Source organism: Nipponia nippon, unplaced genomic scaffold (assembly GCF_047370975.1).
Source record: "Nipponia nippon isolate SJK-2023a ecotype South Korea unplaced genomic scaffold, ASM4737097v1 scaffold_11, whole genome shotgun sequence".
In the NCBI taxonomy this organism is placed as follows: Eukaryota; Metazoa; Chordata; class Aves; order Pelecaniformes; family Threskiornithidae; genus Nipponia; species Nipponia nippon.
In genome coordinates this window covers 2,200,496-2,225,507 of record NW_028262302.1, presented here as the reverse complement: position 1 = coordinate 2,225,507, position 25,012 = coordinate 2,200,496, and the positions used below count along the sequence as shown (strand labels likewise).

The 25,012-nt window shown below is 36.8% G+C and overlaps 1 protein-coding gene across 2 annotated transcripts in view; it reads right to left on the bottom strand.

Moving 5' to 3' along the window:
* The window catches only part of AKAP6 (A-kinase anchoring protein 6), a 292,127-nt gene that overhangs the window by 81,173 nt on the left and 185,942 nt on the right, over nucleotides 1-25,012 (bottom strand). For both annotated transcript variants that reach the window (XM_087747148.1, XM_087747149.1), the window contains exons 8-9: nucleotides 8,367-8,515; nucleotides 2,419-2,539 (exon numbers count right to left, since the gene is read on the bottom strand). In XM_087747148.1, the coding sequence (XP_087603274.1) occupies nucleotides 2,419-2,539; nucleotides 8,367-8,515 (270 nt within the window). The remainder of the gene's footprint in view (nucleotides 1-2,418; nucleotides 2,540-8,366; nucleotides 8,516-25,012) is intronic.

The following is a 25,012-nucleotide window of genomic DNA, read 5'->3' as shown; positions in this document are numbered from 1 at the left end:
CTCTCCTCTGCTAGTGCAGAATTGTTCCCTCAATTGCATTTGCTAATGTTTTCTTTTGTCTACTTTTAAACGTCTGAAATTATGGGGCTTTCAACACTTCTTCGGGAGGTGGTTTTTTTTTTTTTTTTTTTGAAAGGCTAATAGATCTTAATGCTATGCACTCAGGCTTTTTACATTACCTGCAAATACTCCTCCTGCTTTATGGACACTCCTTAGTCATGTCTTAATCAAACTCCACATTTCTAGTTAAGTCTTTCTTTCAATCCTTAACAATTTGCTTGCTGCTTTCACGGGAAAGGTATATGCAGAGAATATTTAGCGCGGGAGGGCAGGCAGTCTGTTTCTACCCTTCTTCAAGTGGTTTTGCAGTTGCCAGGTAGGTACTTTTGAGATGGGGGCTCTGTTAATTAGCAGATGCCCTCCCTGCGGAAACTGCAGAGCAAATAAGCTGCCTGTGCTTTGGAAGCAGTGCTGGTTTGTCTGTGCTGCACAGACTACAGACTCAGCTACTCTCTTTGGCACAAACTTTCTGCTTTCGGAAGTGTCATGCCTATCACAATATAGAATTTCATAACATTAAGAGACTATTACTTCCCATTTTGAATATACAATGTTCCTCTTTTTGCTACCATACTGTACTGCAAACTAATTCTTAAATTATTGCCCTCTCTTATTCTTCTCACCATGCATCATTATACCAGCCTTACTATCTATAATTATTCTTAATGGTTACATTTGGATACCAGAAAGGGAAGTATCCTAAATAGCACCTAAAATACTTGGGGCTGGCTGCTTAAGCTTTGTTCCTTTTCATATTGGTGGATGAATTGTTTCCTTAAAATTTATGTTTATTTCTCTTTTTAGTATAGGATTTAAACTAGTGGTGAGATTAGGCATGGCACAAGCTGGTCTTATATGGACAGGCACTACCAAAACACCTTATTTTAGATTCGCAAGAAACTTTTTACCCATTTCTGACATTGTTTATTTCTGAGCCTAGCCAGGGCCAGAGCTGTTAATATATGATTAAGTCTGATTAAGTATTTAGAAAGTTAGGAAAAAGAACATTAGCAAAAATAAGAAATGATTGTCAAAGCAAGAAATGGAGGCCACTGAACTAAACTCGCAGCCTAAAATAGTTTGGACCTGAACCATATTTCCATTTATAAACATATTTTAACTGATGTGACAACCCCTTCTCACTGGGTATTTTAAATAAAACGACTAAGATTAGAAAGAATAAAATGCAAGAAGACCATCAAGAAGTTAGGATGCCAAAGCACGAAAAAATAAATTCTATTCAAGATATTATCAAATCATGCAATCATAGAAGAAAGAAAACAACTTCTATTTGACCTTGAATGTACCATTTACTCGAGAAGAAATAAAAAAAAGCTAGAGGGTAGTTGTTTCTTGTCATTATACTGTTGCTGATTCTGTGGTTAGTTATTAATTTTATTTTTTATGATTCACAATCTGCTCTTTGAAATATGCCATATGCTCAAAGCAATTCAAGGATGACAACTGTCAGAATTACTCCAATAAAAATTGCCTAAATGAGGAAGATTTACTGCAGCCTGATATTTCTGTTGAGAGCCCCTCCTTTCTTTTATCCCCCCAAACCCCTCAGACCTGTAGACTACAGCTTCTCAGACAAACAGCAAAGCCTGAATCAATTTTAGGACCAAATTACACTTTTGGGGGAGCTTCTTAAAAGTGCTGTCTATCTAAAAGAAGTGATAAAGCTTCTGGGCTAAGGCTGCTATGAGAAATAAGAGAAACCATGTGTGTGTGTGTGTGTGTATGTATTTTTTTATATATATAGAGATGTGTGTTAGATGAAGACCAATATGCAATCATATTGAAGATCAATATGCAAGTTCAAAATCCTTTTGCTGAAATCACAAGCAAGTGTGATGACTTAACATGACAATGTCTGCTTTATGTATAACTAATAAAAATTAAATTGGAAGAGTCCTGTATCCTGGTAGCAGCAAACCAAAATCAAGGCAAATTTCTTTCTTCCCAGAAGAGGTCTGAAAGGTGGATAAAAATCCAGCTGAAAGCTCCAATCAAAACACGTTTTGTTAAATGCTACCATTTCATTTTTTTCCTTCATTTTGTTTCAGTCTATTTATTAATGCAGTTTCATTTATTTCTATTCATCTTGAAGACAAATCTTTGTCCTTCTATAGAATTACACCAAATAGAATGTGATAAAGGGAACTTTCTTGCAATTATGATGTCGGCGCAGCCTGTCAGCGCACAGGGGATGGAAATGAGGTTGGGGACAGGGAAGGGAATTCTAATAGACACCATGATACATACAATGAACGCAGCGATATCCTGTGAGAGAAAGACTTGTCAAGCTAATCAGATCTTCTATAGCTAGGTAAAGGCAGTACCGGTAGCGCTAACCTTGTAAAGATGCTGCTGCTGCTCCTCTGACATCATCAGGTCATGGCTGTCCATCACAATGGATTCCATGTCAATCAGCCAATCCCAGAGCTCCTGGTATTCTGAATCAAAGTCCAAAAGGCTGTAGATAAGGAACAAAATGTATTATGCATAAATACTGTGTAGTTGTTAAAATCTTGTATTAGAATAATATATTCTTGAAAACTCATGATGTTCCTAGTTATATTTCTAAAGAGACATTCTGTATTTATACAGAGTGGATGAAAATGAAAACTGAAGTCCAATTTAAGCCAGTGCCATGACCCAAATTCAGCAGCTGATGCCAAATCCTGACAACTGTTGGCATACTGCATTTGCTTCAAAAATTTTGAAGTAGAAATCCCCCCTACATGTTGTTGTTTAATGGTTTTAAAGTGCTGACTTTATATTGAGCAAACTTTGCAACAATCATATTGATAGAATTCATATAAAAATATTATTTTCATTGAAAAATAACTCAATCCATTCAGCCATCCCTCTGCTGTCTGTCTGCCTATCTCTGTAAATATCCTACATTTATTTTCATGGATGAGTAGCTAGCATTTCAACTTAACGCCTTAAGATAGGCTTGAGTGAATATGGTAAGCCAGTGAGAACTAAGGCCAGATACAGTATTAGACAGGTGTTCCCTACAGACATGTAAGAAACAAAGGTAAGGACAGGAAGTCAAAACAATGAATCCTTGAATAGCCAGCAATCATTAAAATTCAAAGGAGGATCACTACGGTTTTCAACAAAATAAATCATTAGAATAAGGAGCTTAAAAGGATTAATGTGATTCTCTATTGAAAGCCTAGTGAATAAGTAAAGCATAGATTCTTCTAAAACACTGTGATACAAGACAGAAGGTACATGCTGAAAAACTGCACATTCGTCAAAAAGATACCCCTTGAAAAGAAATCTTCAAACTTGCAAAACTGGAACTAACAAAAGCCTTGTCAGTAGTATCAAAAAACTCCCATATTGATCAAACAATAGTGCATGTTCCACTAAAGCTAATTTCTCCAATTATTAACAACTTTTTTTAACAACCTCATTAAAAAATGAGCAGTATTTCAACAAACAATAAACTAAATATGTTTTTAATGTTATTAATGCTATCGCAGTTTCAGTTGTTATTAACTAGAATACCATATGCATGGTAATTTTGAAAGCTTATAGATAAAGTTGTGACAAGTAGAACTGTCTTTCTGCAAGAAAGCAAGCAAGAGAGAAGAAAGCATATGCCTTCTGTGGTATTGTTTTCAATGAGTTGACAACAAAGGAAGTCTTGTATAATGCACAAGTGTTGATTCCTGCTTCTGAAGTAACTCTCTAGTTTAATCCACTGTACTTAGTATACTTTTACTCAATAATTTATGAGGTGCACTTACTTAAAATTGCCTGCTGCCCTGAGAAGGTAAGCAATGATGCTATTATAAAGAAGAGCAAGCATAAAAGGGCAAGTTACTATTGTTGAAATATAATAGTTTCATTTGGAGTTCAGGGCTTTTCTCCTGTTTCAGGAGGTATTTCACTCAGATATCATTTTGAAACTACAATAAAACTAAACTCCATTTTGAATGGTATATTTGCAGTGATACTGAATCTTTATCCCTTCCTCAGAAAGCAGTATAACCATTCTGTATCTTCGGTATCTACTGCTCCTTTTTTTCCCTTCCATCTTATCCAAATATTATCCAAAGTCATAAAACTGACAGACAGTTATTAAAACATATGTTTTATGATATAAGAGGCTAGACTTCATCTCATATAAATTGGTACAGATTCAGTTGGACTTGGACAGTTTGTACCAGTGAAAAATCTAAATTAAGATAGGAAGATGGCAGGAAACAAAGCCTACATCCAACGTTCATGACCTGCTGCTGCCAGAATTGGATGGGATGCCTTTGGAAACTGCACCAGTAAGTGGACTGGGATTTTACTGTCACAGGCAGAAGATGCACTGGATCCGAACACCTGCTTTGCGTCTATAGAATCACATCTTAGTTACAGTCCAAATTGGTCTATTTATTGGTGTAATAGGATGAATCGATCCTTTAAATACACACAAAAGCACTTTTCCCTGACCTTTATAAAACCCAGTTAAGCACGAGGAAACAGTTGAACATTTTGATTTCTAGCTAAAGTTCTAAACAGGAACTCAACCCAAAACAAAGTCTGAGAGAAACAGGATTCACAGCCCAGGAAGGGGTGGAAGATGTAATGGGGATTTCCCCCCCCCCCCCCCCCATAGTTTACATACTGTGCCTATTCTCTTTTTTGGTTTTCTGCTGTAAAATAAAGTCATCTGGAAGCATTTTTAAGCAAACTGTCTATGGCAGTTATTTGCCTGAGCCTAAAGATAGTGAAGTCAGTCTACAAAGCATCATCAATATTTTTTTTAAGATGTGATTGCAATATTTTTAATAATTCTAAAGTAACTCTGATATTAAAAAAAAAAAAAAAAGCAAAAGGCTTTGTTTTTAAAATTAATGCCTCACATCTAAATGGATGGATCTACTGATTACTATTAAATTACTATTTGGAAAAGGATCTGAGTTACTAAGCCGCTAAAAATATATTCAGAAAATCCAGCAATTGTAGGATCAGTGACAGGTTAAGATTAAAATGTACCTGTCAGTATTTCTGTGGTATACTGAATATTTCTTTTTTATTCAGAATCTATTTTTTCTGGGCTTAGCAGACTTTTTTTCATATTGCCACAGGCAGAATCAGGGAAAGCATAACTTCTGAAATACTGATGTATGTTACAGATGCAAGAACTATAGAAAAGATCTAATTTTGGTTGATTACCCAAATCCACGAATCACTAAAAAAAGATTAAATTAGGTCATCTGTTTATTGCAAAAAAATATTCCTCCATTAAAAGTACCCAAACATTGCCAAGAAGAATGCTATACTATTAGTTAAAGGGCAGGTAACTAAAGCTTCCTTAATATAGGTTTGTTGGTTAATAAGCTAAAACCGTTAGCTACATAGTAACTAAAATGACATTAAGAAGTATATTTTATTTTGGTAAACAGGGAATCAGATATGCAGAGTTGCATGTCTAATCCCTTGAACCCTAAACATATTTCTTAAAATGTGGACATCAATTTATTATTTTGAATGAAAATTCATGAGCACCTTTCTCATGAGAAAACCAGTTCGTCTGTGGCATTAATAAATAAAAAGGAATGTGAAGCTATTTCCATCAGCCTTTTTCCCCATGTTTAACACACACTTCCAGTTTGTATTATTTCTTTGATGGCATAACTCACATGGTATTTAGAAGTACTGTAAACACATTCGTATGCCTACCAAAAAAAATTCAGCCAGACAAAAATTTTTTCCAAGTTTCTGGGTCATTGTTTTTTGGAACTCCTTTCCATACACATATTTTTATTAGGAGGATACAGGAGAAATCAGAGTTCTGACCTTAACAGCTTTAAAATTGCCTTATATTCTGTGCGTACTTGAAGCCCCCTCTAATGCATTTATCTCAAGGCCTCATCCATGAAGGCCCAATACTAGGTGACGACAGGATCCCAGGATCTGGCCTTCATGTTGTGCAATGGTGCTGTAAATATCGTATCCCTATCTCCCAATAGTACCTGTATACACTCCTCCCCAGTTTTGAGGGGATGCAATACTTCCAGCCAGATTTGCTATAAAATTTTGCAGCTGCTCTCAACTACTCTTGGTTACCTCTTGCTACCTGGCTAGCTGGTGTTCTTCTGCAGTGGATATTCATTCTCTTCTCTTTCCTTGTCACTTTAGCCATTTCCATGCACATACACGTAAATCCTTTCTGTCGCTGTTGTAACAAGATCGCTGTTCTGCAGGAAATCTCCTGTTCTTTACACACGCACTAGCATCACCCTGTTCTGCAGATACTACCTTACCTATCTCAGTTTAGCTATTTCCTACACAAAGTCACCTCCCAGATCTTTCCCCCCACTATGTAAACAATTCTCCATCTACAGTAACTCTTGTTCTCCCTGTAGACTCTCTCCTTTCTCCTAGGTCAAACTTCCACAACAGCTAATGGATAGATACCCTAATTTTCCCAGTTATGCAAATGGCCCCTTCTCTGTAGAGATATCAGTCTCTAGCTAGGTCATTCTACTATGGAATTTCTGTCCACAGTTTTTATGCAGTAGGGAAATGTTGTGTCAACTGTATTTTCAAATAGCTGAAAGGCACCTCCATTGTGTTCAATACAATACCTCAGACTGGTTCAACTGGAAGTTTTCCATCTGAATTCAGCCCATCCTAGTTTCTACAATGGCTGAACACATGGTATTGCATTTGTCTCCCTCTGGTCCTTTGGCCCCTTAAGCCACTGTTGAGCCTCTAAGGGCTGGGATGGCCATAAGGGCCCAGAAAGGTGGCCACAGCACAGAAAAGGCAGGGAACACTAGTAGGTTACCATTGCCAGTGACAAGCATGTAATTACAAGTGCAAACAAGTATATTTAGGAGCCTATTTGCTTTACACACGTGGCATGTAGAGTTACAAACTGGATTTTTCCATGAGGCTGAAAGCTTTATATCCCCTATCCTCAAAAAAATCAAACATTTGTTGAAGTCTTACTGTCTTAAGTCCCACACAAAATTCCAACCTTAAGTCTTGCTCACATTCAACTGTGGCTGCAAAATTAGAAGCTGTTTTTGAACGTGTAGACCCCAGTGCACATTTATATACATATACACACCAATTCTGAACAAATTATTTTTATGGTTGGCACTAGCTGCACTGGCGTGTTTGAGAATCTGACAGATTTCTGCATATGTAATCAAGATCTCAGTAATCCTACATAATTAGCCCACATCAACTTTTCTAAAACAGTCATCTTTCCGTATAATAAGAGGGGATGTTTACAAGGCTCATTTATCTTTACAGTCGGTAATTTAATAAAACTGTGTTTCCAAGACCGCAACATTGAGTTAACAATTGGAAAAGGAAGTTCGGGAGATAAAGAACTCATGAACACCTCGGTCAATGATTTTCCTTGCATAGGAAACTGCAGGCAAAAGTTCTACTGTATTTACTGGTTACAAGAAAAATTCTGTCAGGATGAGAGTGTACCCAAGCAATGAGCGCCAGTTGGCTCCTTTAAACTGCTTTTGCTCCACACTATTATGAACGCACAGGTATATTCTTATGTTCATTTAGCGGAGCTAGCAGTTAGAAGATATGGTTTTCAAAAGACCTTCAAGAAAAAGTCTTAAGCCAGAACAACCAGTTTTCTTGGTTGTGAAAAAGGGAGGAGCAGCAAGATTTCATTTTAGCATAGTCCAGTGATTATTTTGTCCAAGATTCTTTGCTCAAACTATTAAGAATGAATGCTTTTATATATACACTTACATATATAATATTGGGGGGGGGGGTGTTTACATTTATTAAAAAACAGACTGAGAAGACCGAGTCAAGGGGAAACAGTAAAAATTAAAGCTTTCTAGAAGTACAAAACTGGGATGTTTGAACTGGTGGACTATAAGTGAATGGCTTCACATTCATATTTCCTAGTCACTAGTAGAATAATGATTATAGAGAACTGTCTTGCAGAGATATTAATACATTGTAAAGATGCTGCCTTGGAAGATGCTAAGAAATGAAAAGATATGAAGTCATTGGAGGAGAAAAGCTTGAAGCAAAAGGACACATTACATTTTCAAAAATCAAAATAACGGATTGCTATTAGATAATGTTAGGTAATCCTATGAACAAACCATGATTTGGATGAATTATCCAGAAGCCATTATTTTTTGCATTCATATATGGAAAAAAAAATAAATATAGTTTTCCCCTGCCTCTTGGCCTAGGAAGAAAAATCCTGGTTAACCAGAAGTAAGAAAAAGTATATCATGTAAAAAAAAATACAGATCAGTGAGAATAAAACAACAAAAAGAATAGTTCCCTACCCATTACTTCCCACTGTGTGAACTTTTGACATATCAGCAAACTCTTCCTTTCGCTTGCTACTACTGTTGTACTGCTCACTGTACAGCTTTAAGGACATCTGTTCAACAGCATCTCTTTGTGCTTCCAGATAGCATAGCTGAACCTCAGCCTAGAAAAAGAAAACAAAGAGAAAAAAAAACACAACAGAACTTTTTAAAAAAAAATTCAGAAAGAATGCATTTAAAACAAATACTTTTGGACTGCAACAATTTAAACCAAATGATTCACACCATCATTTGTCTCCTTGCACGATAGCAAAAAAGGAAGAACCATTAAGTCAGAGAAAAGTACAGTGTATTCCCAAATGCTGGAACTGAACTATTTAAGTTTCTATCAGAGAATGTGCTATATATTCCATGAGATGTATATCCAATCAAATGCTGCATAAAAATGTCTGGCCATGAATGAAAAAGATATTAGAAATCACGCACTATGACAGAACAGGTAGATACATAAGATTACATTTCTTACAGTCTTCAAGACTGATATTGTTAACACATTGCCTGTGCTTCATAATTAATGAAAGCTATATTGCTATAGGTATTTTTGTTTTAAATAGTAAGTGTAAACAAAACCAAGCAAATTGGCATTATTCATATTCTGCTTTCCCATATCTGGCGTCGTCTACTGATTACTCAGCAGTTTTAATTGCAAGGAAAAAGGCAATAAGTGAGATGTGCTGTTTTCCATCAGACTCTGTGCCTGACCATAAGAATGTTGAATAATATTTGGCATCATAACTCATTGAATAGACACTTTATTTATTGCAGCTGTGGTGATCAGTTTGATTTTGGGGCTCAGAGAACCAGATGATAAAAGGATGAAATCTGCTGTTTGCCACACTTGCCCCTAGAAACAGGACAAAGAACAGAGGGTAGAGTAAGTTCAAAAGCACTTTGGGACCAATATGTTATTGTTTTCTTTTAAGATGCTTCATCGAAAGAAAAATGCATTGCAAATTCTGATAATGCTTCAAAAACTGCTACTTCTGTGTAACGACATACTCTTAGTTCCATTAGGAGCGGAATGCCTGTTTAACTATTTGGTGCCATGGCAAGTAAATGCAACAAGCATGGAGGAAATTTTATATAAGGACTCTCTTGCATTTTCTAGAGTGGGAGGCAGGGAAGTGAAGGGTTTGCTTCGCTGCTGACAGCACGACAGCATTACCAATCTATGGAACAACGGCAGCTGCAAAGAGAAAGCAGTGAAAGGGCCAGAGAGGAGAAGGGAAATCTGCAAAATCTAGGAAAAATGCAGGCAAGTGAAGGGAAATAGGCGCTGAAGAACGTCAGTAGGGAAAATCTGAAGGAAGGCTGGAATGTCTTTATAAGCTTGTGGTAACAACAGTTACGTATATTTGCTTATGCCTTGCCTTCATGCAATTTTTGCTGAGTAATAATGTAGCTGATTTGGAAATTCCACTTCCTTTTAAAATTTGTCTTTCAAACATTTACAGCTTTCTCTTTCAGTTGCTTCTTACAGTGAGATTTGTTATGTTTGGCAGTAAACCCCAATATGTTTTTGAGAAATTAAAAAAAAAAAAAAAAACAACAAAAAATACTAGCAATTTTCCAAGGACATAGAAGATAAAAATTCCAAGTAAATCATGCAGGTCTTTCAGTGTGCACATAAATGAAATACAAGACTTTCACACCTAGTCTGAAATAGTGGAAAATTAAACCACACAGGGTTACCAATGAAGAAACATTACCTGAATACAAGACTAATTAGTTGGGACTGTCCAGATAGAGTAAAACATTAAGGTTTGAGAGCGCTATAAAACATGCTATTTCAGAAACTGTAATTAAAACTGCTGTTTATATAACTCAGAAATGAACAAAAGCAGCAAATAAACAAACATCATCACCTTCCTGTTCCCCTTCCACTCCCAAGGGTCGGAAGGAGGATCTGGGGAACTACAGGCCTGTCAGCCTGACCTCAGTGCCAGGGAAGGTCATGGAGCAGATCATCCTGAGTGCCATTACGCAGCATGTGCGGGACAACCAGGGGATCAGGCCCAGCCAGCATGGGTTTATGAAAGGGAGGTCCTGCTTCACTAACCTGGTCTCCTTGTATGACAAGGTGACCCGCTTAGTGGATGAGGGGAAGGCTGTGGATGTTGTCTACTTGGACTTTAGTAAGGCCTTTGACACTGTCTCCCACAGCATTCTCCTGGAGAAGCTGGCTGCTCACGGCTTGGATAAGTGCACTCTGCACTGGGTTAAAAACTGGCTGGACGGCTGAGCCCAGAGAGTGGTGGTGAATGGAGCCAAATCCAGTTGACGGCCAGTCACGAGTCGTGTTCCCCAGTCCCAGTCCGGTCCTGTTCAATATCTTCATTGATGATCTGGATGAGGGGATTGAGTGCACCCTCAGTAAGTTGGCCGGGACCAACTGTATGAGATTCAAGAATGCTAAGAGTCCTGCACTTGGGTCACAACAACCCCTTGCAACGCTACAGGCCTGGGGAGGAGTGGCTGGAGAGCTGCCTGGCAGGAAAGGACCTGGCGGTGTTGGTTGACAGCCGGCTGAATATGAGCCAGCAGTGTGCTCAGGTGGCCAAGAGGGCCAATGGCACCTTGGCTTGTATCAGGAATAGTGTGGCCAGCAGGACCAAGGAGATGAGAGTGCCCCTCTAACTCGGCACTGGTGAGGCCGCACCTCAAGTACTGTGTTCAGTTTTAGGCCCCTCACTACAAGAAGGACATCGAGGTGCTGGAGCGTGTCCAAAGAAGGGTAACAAAGTTGGTGAGGGTCTAAAGAACAAGTCTTATGAGGAGCGGCTGAGGGAACTGGAGTTGTTTAGTCTGGAGAAGAGGAGGTTGAGAGGAGACCTCATTGCTTTCTACAACTACCTGAAAGGAGGTTGTAGCGAGGTGGGGGTCAGTCTCTTCTCCCTAGTAACAAGAAATAGAACGAGAGGAAACAGCCTCAAGCTGCGCCAGGGCGGGTTTAGGTTGGATATTAGGAAAAACTTCTTCACCGAAAGGGTAGTCAGGCATTGGAACAGGCTGCCCAGGGAAGTGGTTGAGTCTCCATCCCTGGAGGTATTTAAAAGACGGGTAGACGTGGTGCTTGAGGACATGGTTTAGTGGTGGACTTGGCAGTGATAGGTTAACATTTGGACTCAGTGATCTTAAGGGTCTTTTCCAACCTTAACGATTCTGTGATTCTATGATTCTAAGTGCATTTTTCTTTAAGTTGATAAACAATCTTCTTCCATAGTATACAGGGGTTCCTCATCAAATTTCTTTTTTGGAAGGATTCTTCCCCAGTAAGGATAATCTTCCAGCTGAATATTTTGAATTGTGCACATAAGGCTATGAATTTGTTCTCGTAATTTATTCTTACCAGAAAGCAGTTATTCAGTGGTTATTTTTATTTTAGTTATGGTTGATGTGACACTTCCAGTCGAAAGCCCTGTTATGAATGACCAGTAACTTTCTAAACCAATTACGTTATCAATTAAAATCTTCCGTGATTGTTTTAAGCCTAGAGGTGAAATCTTGTGGAAAACTTTAAGCAAATAATTTCCCTGATTTTCAGGATGGGTATGGAAATCAAGATAAATAATTCTTGCTTTTTTCCTATGGGTTTTGGGTGTTTTTTTGGGTGAGTTTTTTGGTTTGGGGGGGGGGGGGGTTGGCTGCTGTTGAAATTATGTATACAACCTGCTCCTCCCCATCCTCTCCCCTACCCCAGTACTCCAAAAGGAGGGAATTCATATGTAGCCTAAACTCTGGATCCTCACACATATGAATTAAAACTCAGCTCTGGACTGTATGAACAGATGCTATTTCTCAAATAGCACAACTATGCCAATACTTGATATACACTTTTTTTTTGGCATTTTCTAATTCCCCTCCCTATAATTTCCTCTGTATTTTGAAATAACAAATGGGAAAAATAAAGAAAGCAGCTTTTCACAGATCTTTCATTCTCTGTTCACTTGCAAAAATATTTGTAAACAGGCAAATCATTAATGTGTATGGAAAATGGGAAAAGAAAAAGGAGGATGAAATAGAATAGGGGGTGAAAGGAAAAGCAGGATAGAAAGAGTAAGTGAATATATTGAAAGGGATGAATGAGAATCCACTGTTTCTGCCTCACAGCTATAAGACCCTCTTGTACTGAGGATTATGAACTCCATCAACATCATGCTCTACGAATCCTGAATACAAGCAATTGTGTCCCAGTTCTTCTACTTCAGAAAAGATCCCTCTATAAATCAACTATTTTTGTTTTTAAACCCAATTTCTGTCTTCAACTATTGCAAATACTTACAGTAACTCAAACTCAGGCACCGCAGAGTTTCAGATGGATCTCTCTGATTTCTTTTCTGTATGAATTCATCTATCTCACTGTTGTACTTCAGCTTTTTTTTGTCCCTGTTCTACTGATATCAACTGCAAATCCAAAGAGGCTTTGAAGACCTCAAGTAGGTATTGATCAGTTAAGTCTCAAAAGCTACATTCTGCAGAAGCTGAACTAACAGGCACAAGGCACAATCTAGAAAATAGTACACAGCACAGATATGCAATAAATCTACTGCAGTTTATTTTCAGCTTAAAATCTTTAGTAATAATGAAGGACTAGTTTTGCAGTATTCTGGCAGAATAAAGTAGCATCTTTATTAATTGCTAATCAAATATAGAAAAGCTACTTGCTTTACCTTCTAGCTTATTTTAAGTGTCCATTTTCAGATTGTCCTGCATATGCTTTCTTGTTACTTAACGCAACTATAAGAATTTACTCTCTATCACAAACACACCTCTACTGATATGGAAATCTAGCAAGTCCTGAGAAAGTCCACTGAGATATGCATCATCCCAAATATATGTAACAGAAATTGGGTGGGAGGCAATCATTCATTTATTCTTAGTGCCCCATCTTAGAAGTGGAATTCAGTTTCTTGTTTTTTTCAGAGGATGTAGCAAGTCAGCATCAGTGAAAAATTGAACATGGAAAAAAATGCCAAGGAATGACACCCAGCAGTTGTTTTCCACTTCATGGTCCTCTTCTAAGTGACCATTTTTGCAGTAAAAACACAATAAAGATGCTGGTGATGGTCTGGTTACACACTTGTATAGATTCTCTAACAGTCACTGTCCTACCAGGATGGAATGAGTATACAATATTCCATTGTAAATTAAAAACTGAGACATTTCCAATAATCAAATGACAAAATGCTCTCATTTTCCTGAGCCTGAAGGATCCAATCTCTTAAAAAGACTATGAAAAAACAGTAGTCTCTGGGAAAAACAGTGAAAAAATTCTATACTACTGCCAAATATTCAGTTCTAGTGATCGATTAATAATGGTAAATATTTTCAAGGCTATTGTCAGAAAGCTCATTTTCTAAAAAGCAAGACCTAATAAATAAACTGAGGGATCCTGGCGTACAGAATCTGTTCCTTAAGACTGGCTTTGCATGACAACATAGAATGTCCTTTACTATACAGATCACTATATAACACAAAGGGGTAATCAGTGACAATACAAATCAATGAAAATACATTGTATTTCTTGTTAGACCTACATGTTAGAATGACCTCATTCTGAAGCGGAGAAAGACAAGACAAGGGGTAGTAGTTGTTACTGTGGGAGGAAGGAGATTTAAAGGTTATATTGTATAGAGTGTCAAATGAGAGTCTCAAAATTTACACCAATGTAAATGGGAGATTAGAACTCAGTGCTAGTGTTGTTCTGCTGTAAAATTTTTTTATATTGGAATGTACTAGAATAAATATCACTGAATTGGTGTTGAAAGTATTTTCAAACACTGTTTCCTAGGGAGCACAAGTCTTTTGTTATGAACTATGTTACTGTAAGCAAACTATTCTGTGTTTTAAATATACAAATTATAATACATTCAGTTGAATATGAATTATGAAAGTATCCTATCTTGCATTATCCTTTCTCTACAGTGCTGTAGAGAAGCTATACCACTGCCACACTAGACTGTAATTACTATAGAATTGCATATGAAATACAGACAGTTCAGTTCCTCTGCCATTAGTTGAACTTAAGCTGGACAAAAACATTGTCTCTTAAATTAAAGCACAAATTCCAGTTTCCACCAAACAAGGAGGTGGTCAGATGGCATTATGCAGAATGTAGACTTAGAAGGCTCACCTATATATATATTTTATAGAAGTGCAAACTCAGCTACACCATTCTAAAAGGATGCACATCCCAGCTTGGCAATCTTTATATCTTTGTAATTGGTTAATTTTTTGAGAGATAAATTTGGGAGTAATTTCTTACCAGAATTAAGCTGATCACAGTAGCATTTATGTGGTCATATCTGTGCCCTCAAGCATTTTTTATTGTTTGCGGTCACAATAGTCTGTCTATTTCTCCACATTATAAAGTTGTGGAGAAGGCTTTATTACAGGACATGAAACAGACCCTGGCTGTGTTACAGATGCAGCTACTGAACAAAATGATGTTGAGGAGTACACGGTTCAAAATACCTTCCATGGAGATGTAGCTTACAGAAAGAGTTCTTTGGCAGGCAAGAGTTTGAGCAAAGACTCTATACAGACAGACTTGACCATCCACCACTCCCTCCCCACAGCCAGCCAACAGATCTTCTGTTGCTGAAAACAGTTAGGGTAGAAGCAGTACTTCCAAGAAGTCACCGTGGCATTTTAAATGACATTGTATAACAGAATCATAGAAACATCTAGGTTGCAAAAGACCTTTAAGATCATCAAGTCCATCACTTGGCAGTGTCAGGCTTCTTGGACTTCAAGTGACTTCTTGGAAGTACTGCTTCTACCTTATGTGTAGGCATTTAGTTTGTTCTTGAAGCGGGATAGTAACTCTTCTGTTGGTTTTTTTCTTTTCTCTCCCCCCCCCCCCCACCTCTGCATAATTAAAACAGACCTTGCTGCAGTTGACTTCTTTCTTAGTCTGTTACCCTTCCTGTTTTTGGCTCCCCTGCCTCTTCCATCCTTCATCTTGCACACTCTCTTCAGGACTGAATCAGATTAAAAAATAATCCTATATCATAAAATGTGTTTACTGAGAGCTGAACATTTGATAGTCCTATTACAAAGGACACGCTGTGTTTTGATCATGCAGGAAATTAATTCTGTTAATCAGGGCATGCTTGTTACCAGTTAAAATCTTAGCAAAGTGTTTTTATCATCATCAATCTCAGAAATGCTTTTATATTGGTAATAACTTTATCACTTTGGTTTTCAGTGTACTAAAACCATCACAACAATGTGAAACTTCCACACAGAATAAGCAAAATTACAAGGCAACAACATTCTTACTTATCAAGGTACTTAAACTCATCATAGAGTTAAACTAACAGCAGTAACAGCACAGTGAATTTTAAGCCTATCCACAGGAACCATAAAATAAAATTTTAGATAAAGTAGGGCTGTGTTATAGCAAGACAGAAATTCAGGCAGTTCCCAGAGCCATCAGAAATAACAGGGGGGAAAAAAAGAAAAAAAACCATTGGCTTTCAGAAATACATAGGTTTTTTGCTGTTTTGTTATAAAGATTAGGAACATGACCTGTGACTTCAGGACTGTGGAGTGCAAATGCAATCAGTAGCATGGCCTCAGCAGCACTGTCTGACCAAATCCATGGAGGTGTCCTGATCATGCTCTTAATTTAAAATCTGGAACTCTGGTGACTAATTCCTGACTGTCCCTCTGCCTTTGGCTCTGCTCAGTGTAACATTAAATACAACACAAGAACGTGGCATGCCCTGTGCATCAAACAGATCTCAGCTATGTACCCAGAGAAGTTCACAAATACCAAAAAGCATTGAAGAGAAGTATGAAAGGATTAACCTCTCCAGAGACTTCCAAGACTCTGAATAGTTTCTGACAATAGCATCCCAAAATTGTGAGGTGAAAAAAAGTCCTTGTAAGAATGGGAACTGAACAATGGCCAGTACCTTTTGCTACTTCTCTTGTCTTGCAGGTCTGCATCTCCAGCCCACAGAACAAGAGAGTGACAGGCAGGATGCAAAAGAAGGGTTTGTAATAACTGGGGGCCAGGTGGAGAACAGGCTTGCTCTGACAACAGAAAGGGCTGGGATGACAGAGTAGCGCTTGCTAAAACCAGGCAGAGTATACAAATTAACAAGGATACAGATCCAGCTGAACCCATCAACATAATGGTTAGAGTGCATTTCATCAAAACTGCCACATGCTTTCCAGCTCCTTCAGTGACACCTCTTCACATGCCACAAGAACTGTAAGCCCAAACAGTCCCATTCTTACAAGCCCAGAAGAATTTGTCTTATTAAAGCAGCAATTCATCAGCACAACCTTTTGCCTTGGTTTCTTTCCTGTTTGGCAAAGAAAATAATTTGTTATAGGAGGTCAGGACACAGATCTGTTGTACTTAAACACAAGGTTGAATACCTTTCTGGGCCAGCCTCAAGATCCCCAAGTAGTCAGGAAGAGGAAAGACTAGTCAGACATAGAAAGTCTTTCCTCAATGTGCTAAAATTGTAAACTTAATCTTACTTAATTAAAACCTCCACTATTTGCACAATTCTGATTGTTCCTACCATTCCCTCTGTTTGCACTTTTAGAGCAATGAAGTGGCTTAAAAAGAGATTGTTAAAGAGTCTGCCTATCATCCAAAGCACTGATATTTCTAAAAGTCATGCTCCTCTAAAAGGCTGTGTACCAAACCACATGGACAGGCAATGCACCTAACTCAATCTGTAGGGCTGGGCATTCAAAATGGCCATGCCTTTAAGGTTGAGGGTACCAGTGTTCAGAATTCAAGACAGCACTCATGTGCAAGAGCAATTCCAGAGTGACAGTGCACATTTCTCCGCCCCCATCTCTGCAGCACATTGACATGTACATTTCTATTTAAAAATAATAAGGGAAGGTAGGTCTTGCAAAACCAATACCTCCTAGGGAACACTACCCAACACATCCCAGGAAGGCATGACTGAGCTAATATAAAAATGTTACGGCCTTTTGCTTGGAAATTTTGCTCAGAGATCTACTTTGTGCATATTTTGGAGAAATCTCTTTTCTCACCGTTGGGAGCTGTACTGCCTTACAGTAAAGTGAAACCTGATGACTTACTTGTAGAAAGTGGCTTTCAAGTTATCTGAATTTATTATATTGAAAAATCTTATTTGGAAGTAAATATAAGGTAATTATTTACTGCTTTAAACTTGCAATGTATGAATCTGAAGTTACTTTGCTAATACACATTGACTTCTAACTGATTTTACCATACTGTAATAGTATTCCTGGTTTATGTTTTGATATTTTTTCATGAACAGAGATTTTTGTATCATTCTATTACTTATGCTGAAAGGAACCGACATAAAATGTAGAAATGACTAGTAAGATGATGCCATATTACAGAAAAAATATGAAATCTTTTGTTCTATAATATTACATAATTTGTGAGCATGTTACATAGTAATTATTAGCGCATAAACATTTTTCTGAGTAGCTCCATTTTAAATTTTTATATGCTTGAGAAATGTTTCATATCTATTAACATAATCATTACAAATATATATATATGTTTAACAACTAGTTCCACAATTTCCTGTACGTACCAACTCACAAAATTGCAGAAGTTTTGAGCTAAAGCCTCCTTTCAATTCAATATTTTGAGTCAAAAATCTTGAGAAGCTCAAGTGTCAAACATTTTCAAGTCCAAACTCCTACACTGAGTGTACCTCAAAGACTCTCATTGAATGCTTATTTGACTTGTTCTGAAATTGAAGGAGATTCTTTCCAAGCCTAGATAGTCTATTTGATGTTGTATTACCCCTAGAGATGGGAACGTTTTCCTACCATACAATGTAAGTGTTTTGTTTTGTTTTTAAATTAATATCACTTTTTCTCCTCTTATAGGGAGAAATTATAATTTTTTTTCAACAAATTTTTAGATATTGAACTACTAATGATATAAAATTATCCAGATATGAACACAGGACTCTGTCTCCACTGCAAGATTAAGTAAGAATAGGCAGACTATGAAGGAGGATAAAAACTACATGTTACTTAATTAATTTATTTAATAACGGCAGGGAAATGCAGGATAAGTATTTTTCTCTGTACATTATTTTTCCTATCCATATATATGTGTGTGAGAGAGAGAGAGAGATGGGTTTTGAGGAAAATCAGAAACAGAAAATTCAAAAAATAATTTGGAGGAAATTTTTTAAAAATATTATTAGTAAAAATATTAGTAATTATTGTAGCAACAGCAAAACATATGGCTTAATACGTTGATTTCTACAACTGCCTTGCCATGTATGAAAAGCAGGTACAGACTGCTGCTCCTTTGAGTTTATTTATGATCCTCAGATGAGGAGCCTCTTGAAGTGCCTGACAACTACTGAAGTAGAGGGAACTGTAAAAAGATAACTGTTTTAAACATAAAATATTTGTATTGCTGAGAGGTCAGCTTTGCCGCTGCTGACTTCATTGCAATTTGCATACTATTAAAGCATTACCCATAATGTTTGTAAAATTAAATTTTAAAGCTATGCTGTTAAAGATGTTTGCTGAATTGTAAGCACCTAGGACATTTGGGAAATTTGTTAACACTTTGATAGTTACAGTATTTCTGCCTCACTTTGCTTTTTATTTAACCCCCCCCCCCCCCCCAAACACACACTTACTATTCTCTTCTTCCATTTTACAACAATGAATCTCATCTTAATGCAAGCTGAGATACTTAAAACCACCCAAGTATATTGCAACAGTACAGTAATGGAGATAACTTCCCCTTTTATTCTCAATATATTTAAGTTTGTTAAAAATGTCACTAACTTATTTATTTACTTTTTGCTGGAGGCTGAGATCCAATTATATTCCTATAGACTAGAGGTGATGGTTATGATTTTCTACTTCACTCTAATACAGGCTTTCTCATTAAATCTCACAGCTCGGTAATCACAGTCATCACATTTGTGTTTCAGTGCTGCATTCATGCTCACATTCTCTTCCTCTGGATTTCCATCCTCCTTCCCCCACCCCCTCCCCCAAGATCTTTATTTACTCCCTGGCAGAAACTGCAAAATTAAAGATGTATAATGTGCAGATACAATCTTTGCTTCCTTTGCTCTGCCAGACTAGCACTTCACTCTAAAATACACTTACTTTGGGAAGTACTGATATTAACTCCGTTACTATAGTACGTGAACTACTGTTCCCCTTTGAAGTACTACAGAAAAGTTGTCCTTAGATGATAATGGAAAGGATGGAGTAAAGCAGGAACAACAAGAATTACTTTACATACTAATAACAACAATTTAGTTATCAAAACAGTACAGAACAAGCATGCCTTTATACTATTCTTTAAAAAATTTAGCTTCCTAGGGTTCTAATAGTCTTTTCCTATGGCTCAGGAATGCACAGTAGCACTCAGCCCAGTGCCTGTATCCTTATTTCAAAGAGAATCATTCAAACCGACATCCACCCTGTCAAGAATCTTGACTTTGAGCTGCTAATGCAGAATAAAAATCAATATAAATTTTGATCATTTGATGAATATTTACTTCTTTCTTTGGAGCCTGGGGATTTAGAATTGAAAACTGCTGAATCAAGTCATTTTATTTTTTTGTGTTTGTGCCAACACCAATTTACTACCCTCCTGAAAGTTCCTGAACAAGATGTCTCATGTGGCATACATGTTGGTTTTTCCTGTCAATCATAACTGTGTGCCAGTAGGGAACCATAAACATTTTCCTTTCATACTCTTAGTTCTCCAAAAAGGAATACTTTGATTACTTCCCTGGAAAAGGTAAACTTGTCTTATTTAGACATACTGTAGAATGCCTATGTCTATTTTTCTAGGATGGCTGCTGTGCCTAAATTGATATCTATTAAACGTTTTCCTTTCAGTATGAGCTGCTTCATACAAAGACACAGTTTACAATCAGTGCAAAGAAAGCTTAGTAACACAAAACAGATAAAGATCTATATTGACATTACCACTTCCCCTATATATTTTCTGAAAAACTGCATGAAAATTCTGACCAGTATAATTTGCGCCAAATGTTTGTGCAAATGAAGATAGCAGGAGATAAATAGATCCCACAAGCAAGCAATTAAGATGCGACTCTAGTTTGCATTTAATCTTAAAAAGAAATGTACCTTCAATCTTAATAAAATGAGCTTCTAAAAAATGTATATGTAAAGCTCCTATGTTTCCATAGTGATCTGGGGAGGGGCGGCCAGAGGGAAAAGGAAAAACGATGCTTCTAAATTTGAAAAAGACCTAGATTAGTTTAACAAGAACTGTAAATGTAAGCAATTTTCATCTTGCAAAATTTTTTTATATATGACTCAGTGGCAGACGGGCTTTATCTTAAGGAGCAATTTTGTTGGTCTCTTATAAATTAAATAAAAGTGGCAGCAGCTGTCTTTCAGAAGGCTGATATAGGCTTGTATAGTCATATGATATTATGTAGACAGATGTTTTAAATAAAATAAAATATTTAGATTGCTAGATACCTTGCTAGATACAAAGGCAATTATAGGATGTCTTTGTTAAATTAAATTTCTCATTCTTCTGAGAAGAAAAAAAGGGAATTGTCCTGGAAACTGTACCAACAGGAAATGATCCTATATCTAAAACAGCTGGAGACTGTAACTAATATAAATTTACATGAAAATAAAAATGCTGTATGTCTCTAGAGACATGCAGCAACATGCAGTAAAAACAGATGTGATATAAAATTATTTTTAAAAACCTCAGTTTATATATACATATAAAATATTAAGATATGATCCACTTGTGTAGAGATATTGTTCAAGGCTAAGACAAAGTAACAGAACAATTAAAGCCCTAAAATATAATAAAAGTGACATCTCTCCTCTAACAATAAAAACTTCTTTTTTTTTTTACAAATGCTGCCTTTTCAGAAACATGTTAGACACCTTACTTTGACAAGGATTCTAATGTGATAACACTTTATTGCATTATCAAGACAAAATTTAGTGGAAACCTTTTATCTCAGCATTTTAAGGTAGATTTTGATTCACATCTATGTTATGTGTGTCAAAGCTCCAAAAATAACTTTAAAAGAAAAGTCAATATCCAGCACTCCAATTCTTTAGATACTGTATCTAGGAAAGCTTTCCACAGTGTAAAAGGGAATTTTGCCAGACTAAAGACTGCACAATTGGATCTTATGTGAACCCTTTAAAAAAAAATACCATACATTCCAGCCCATCACTATCTAATGAGACTCAACTCCTTTGCTCCTTCCATTTTTGTTGAAAATACCACAGTATAACAGACTACATGCTATGTACTTCTGTGTACTTGCAGTTGTTTTACTCTTCCCCAAGACCTCCGTTACAAACCTGTCATGACCCCAGGCCCAAACCCGCACACCTGATTTGGCTAAAGCACCTAAGGTCTGGACTTACTCATGCAGCAAACATTCCAGGAAGAGTACATATGCCAAAACGTAAGAATAAGAACTTTACATGCGTGCCTTTCCAATCACCATTGATAAAAATCCATCGAAATTTGCATGGCCGCCTTCTTCCTTGTTCCCTAATGAAATGATACTGTAGAATCACTTATTCATTATGCTTTTTATATAATAATATTTTGTAATTTGAACAATGAATTAAACTTCTTTCTCTCTCTCATACCTAACAAAAACACCCCAGCTAAATAAAACCAAACCAAACATACCCAAGATATTGAAAGTGCTATATTACAGTCCCTATACAGCAAGAGAAGTAAATGGTGTTAAAGATTCCTTTCAGAAAGCTTCAGGTTGGATTACTTGCATTTTTTCCAATAGCCTTAATTGGCTAAGTGCCTTTGGGCCAACTAATACCCAGGGAGACCTAAACTCAGTAATCTTGTAAATACAATGATTTCAACAGATTTTCATCAAAGACATGACCATTACACAAGATACTGCCTGTTTGGTGCTGTATTATTCCTCATTTAGAATGTAGCTAAAATTGCCAAATTAATAGAAGATTTATTGTTATAGTATTCTGTGCTACCAAGAGTTCAACAAACAGGAGACATTTAGCTTTTTTTACTTAAGTTTAGACAGATATATAAATGGATACGAACAAACGTTTTAATTTCACTAGGAAAAGAAGCCAGGTCCAAAGCAGACTGGCACAGAATAGCAAAATCACCCCTCTCAAGACGTAGATGTGCAAAAATGATGTGTGTGTAACAAATGTTCATGTGACTATACAATTGCATAATTTAATCTTTTTCCTTCAAACAATATTAGGAAGTGTAACTGAGACGACAGTAACATATTACAGTATAATACGCATACCTGCTGCATCTTTTTAGTTTAACACCTGACCCATGAAAATGTAACTTTTCTGCAGCTATAATAAGATGTGTATTGACTCAAGGAACCTGAAGTTCAATTACTACAAAAAATATCTGTCAAGGGAAAGCTTTAACTAAAAGACGCACATTTCCAGTAATGATAAATAAGACAATACTTTGTCACCATAGAGTACACGTAAAAAACATCATACCGTTAAAGAAGTTGAATATTACTATGTGGGGATCCTGGGTGCTCAGATTATGATAGACCTTAATCTTTTTCCAGAGACAAAAAAAGTGTGAGTTCTAAACCATCTAATGACTGTAGAACATGACATGGGACACAGGCTCCTCAGAAGTGAAAACAGCAACGAAAATCATTAACACTGATTAATCTAGACCCAAGAGAGGTCATATCCTGATAACTTGTATGTCAAGGGTTGTTACAATATTTTAAAACAAATATTTTAAATGGAGCTTGGTAAAAGGTTTTTATTCTAATCTCATAAATTCCTTAAACAGATTGATTGATGCTGCGAAGAGTTTTTGCTTTTGTCATAGCATTAATTAAAATGGAGGCATTAAGCCTGAGTGTTACAATGGAATATTACAGCTTTTATTAATAGGCACAGGCAATCTATTATACGGATAGTCAGCATCCAGTATAGTGGGATGGTCTAAGGCCTAAGCACATTTTTAGCAGAATAATATATATGTAAACGTGAGAGGTCCTGATAATATAGTCAAAGGCTAACCTTGTGCTCCAGGTTCTCTTTGCTGAGCATGGTTGAAAACTGACTCTCTAGTGCTCTGTTTCCACAGAGGCCACATAGGAATCACGCCTGGAGATACTTTTGCTTTACATGTACAAACAAAATTTGGATCCTACCACAGAACCCTACATCCATTCTTCAACTGTGTGTCCAAACCAACAAAAGTTAGCATGCTTTTTTTTGGATCTTGGTTTCATTATAACTGAACCATCAATGCCTTATTGGAGTAGGCTCAGATTACAAGTTCAAGTCTTGGAGCTATCAGGAATAATTACCATAGAAAGTTGTATGGTAGCAGGACATTACGGTCTTGTTTATGGAGCTTAGGTAGAATTCCCAATCAGCATGATTGCATCTATTTCTAGTGCTTTGTTAATCGCTTCCTGAAGCTGCTCATTAAAAGCTCCTATGTCAACACGTAATGCTGTGGTGGCTGAAACATAGATTGGGAATACAATCACATCTCTTGGCTTGGCTCAGAAGTACACTGCAACATTGCGCACTTTATCACAAATGCTGCTTTCCCATTTGATAAAATGCCTTACCATGTCATGGAACAGTGGTCATTTATTTCAGAGGAACAAGCTGAATCTTCACCATTAAATGCTGGATGTGAGCAAACATCATTCTATTTTTGTCTCCCTCAGCAATGGAATTGCAGTGAGACCCAAGTACAGCAATTTAACATCTCTCTTACAACAGCCACAGAAGTGATGACAGCCCTAGACAATAATCACTTGCCAATACCATAGTACTTACCTGCCAACTGTGAAAGCTCTCATAGCCGTAGTCAATAATTGAACCGACCAATTCCACTGTGCTGCATGTGATTGGTGATATTATCCCTTTAAGTGTGTTATTTAAGTTTGCAATGCAGTTAATTGAAACCCTACTAGATGCAAATCAAAAGTTTCAGCCTTAATTGAGATATTTTGAAAATTGAACCCATTGCTTCAGGCAGGTGCTACATGAGATTCCATTAATATAGGTAATTAACATTAGCCTCTGCTTTAATTAACATGCACACTTTAATTAGTAAAGCATTAACCAACATTAAAAAATCTGATCTTCATGCATCACAAAAACTGCAAAGTTATGACTATGTTATTTTTTTCCAAGACTGTAAATCATACAACATATCAATTCTTTTTTCTTTAAACGCATCAAGATATTTTAAAAAGAGAAATATACATATAAAATGTACATCCTTGTTTAACTGAACATTTAAAATGGTGTGAAAGATGTCTTAAGAATATCTAAAATATGAAGAAAGCTCACATAATACTTCAAAACTTCTATCTAAAATCTGTAAATATGCATATTCTATACATGTGTGTCTGTATCTAAATAGTCTCTTTATAAATGAAAATAATTCAGTTGTAATCAGATCCACTGCTCACTGTTAATTCCATGGCAGAGTCCAAGACAGCATTTTCCAGAGCTGGTATTTTAAAAAAATATGTCCTGTCAAGAGTACTAGCTTTGTTTTCCATCATGCTTGTTTTAACACATAACATTTCAACATCATGCTGCTCCCCAGAGTA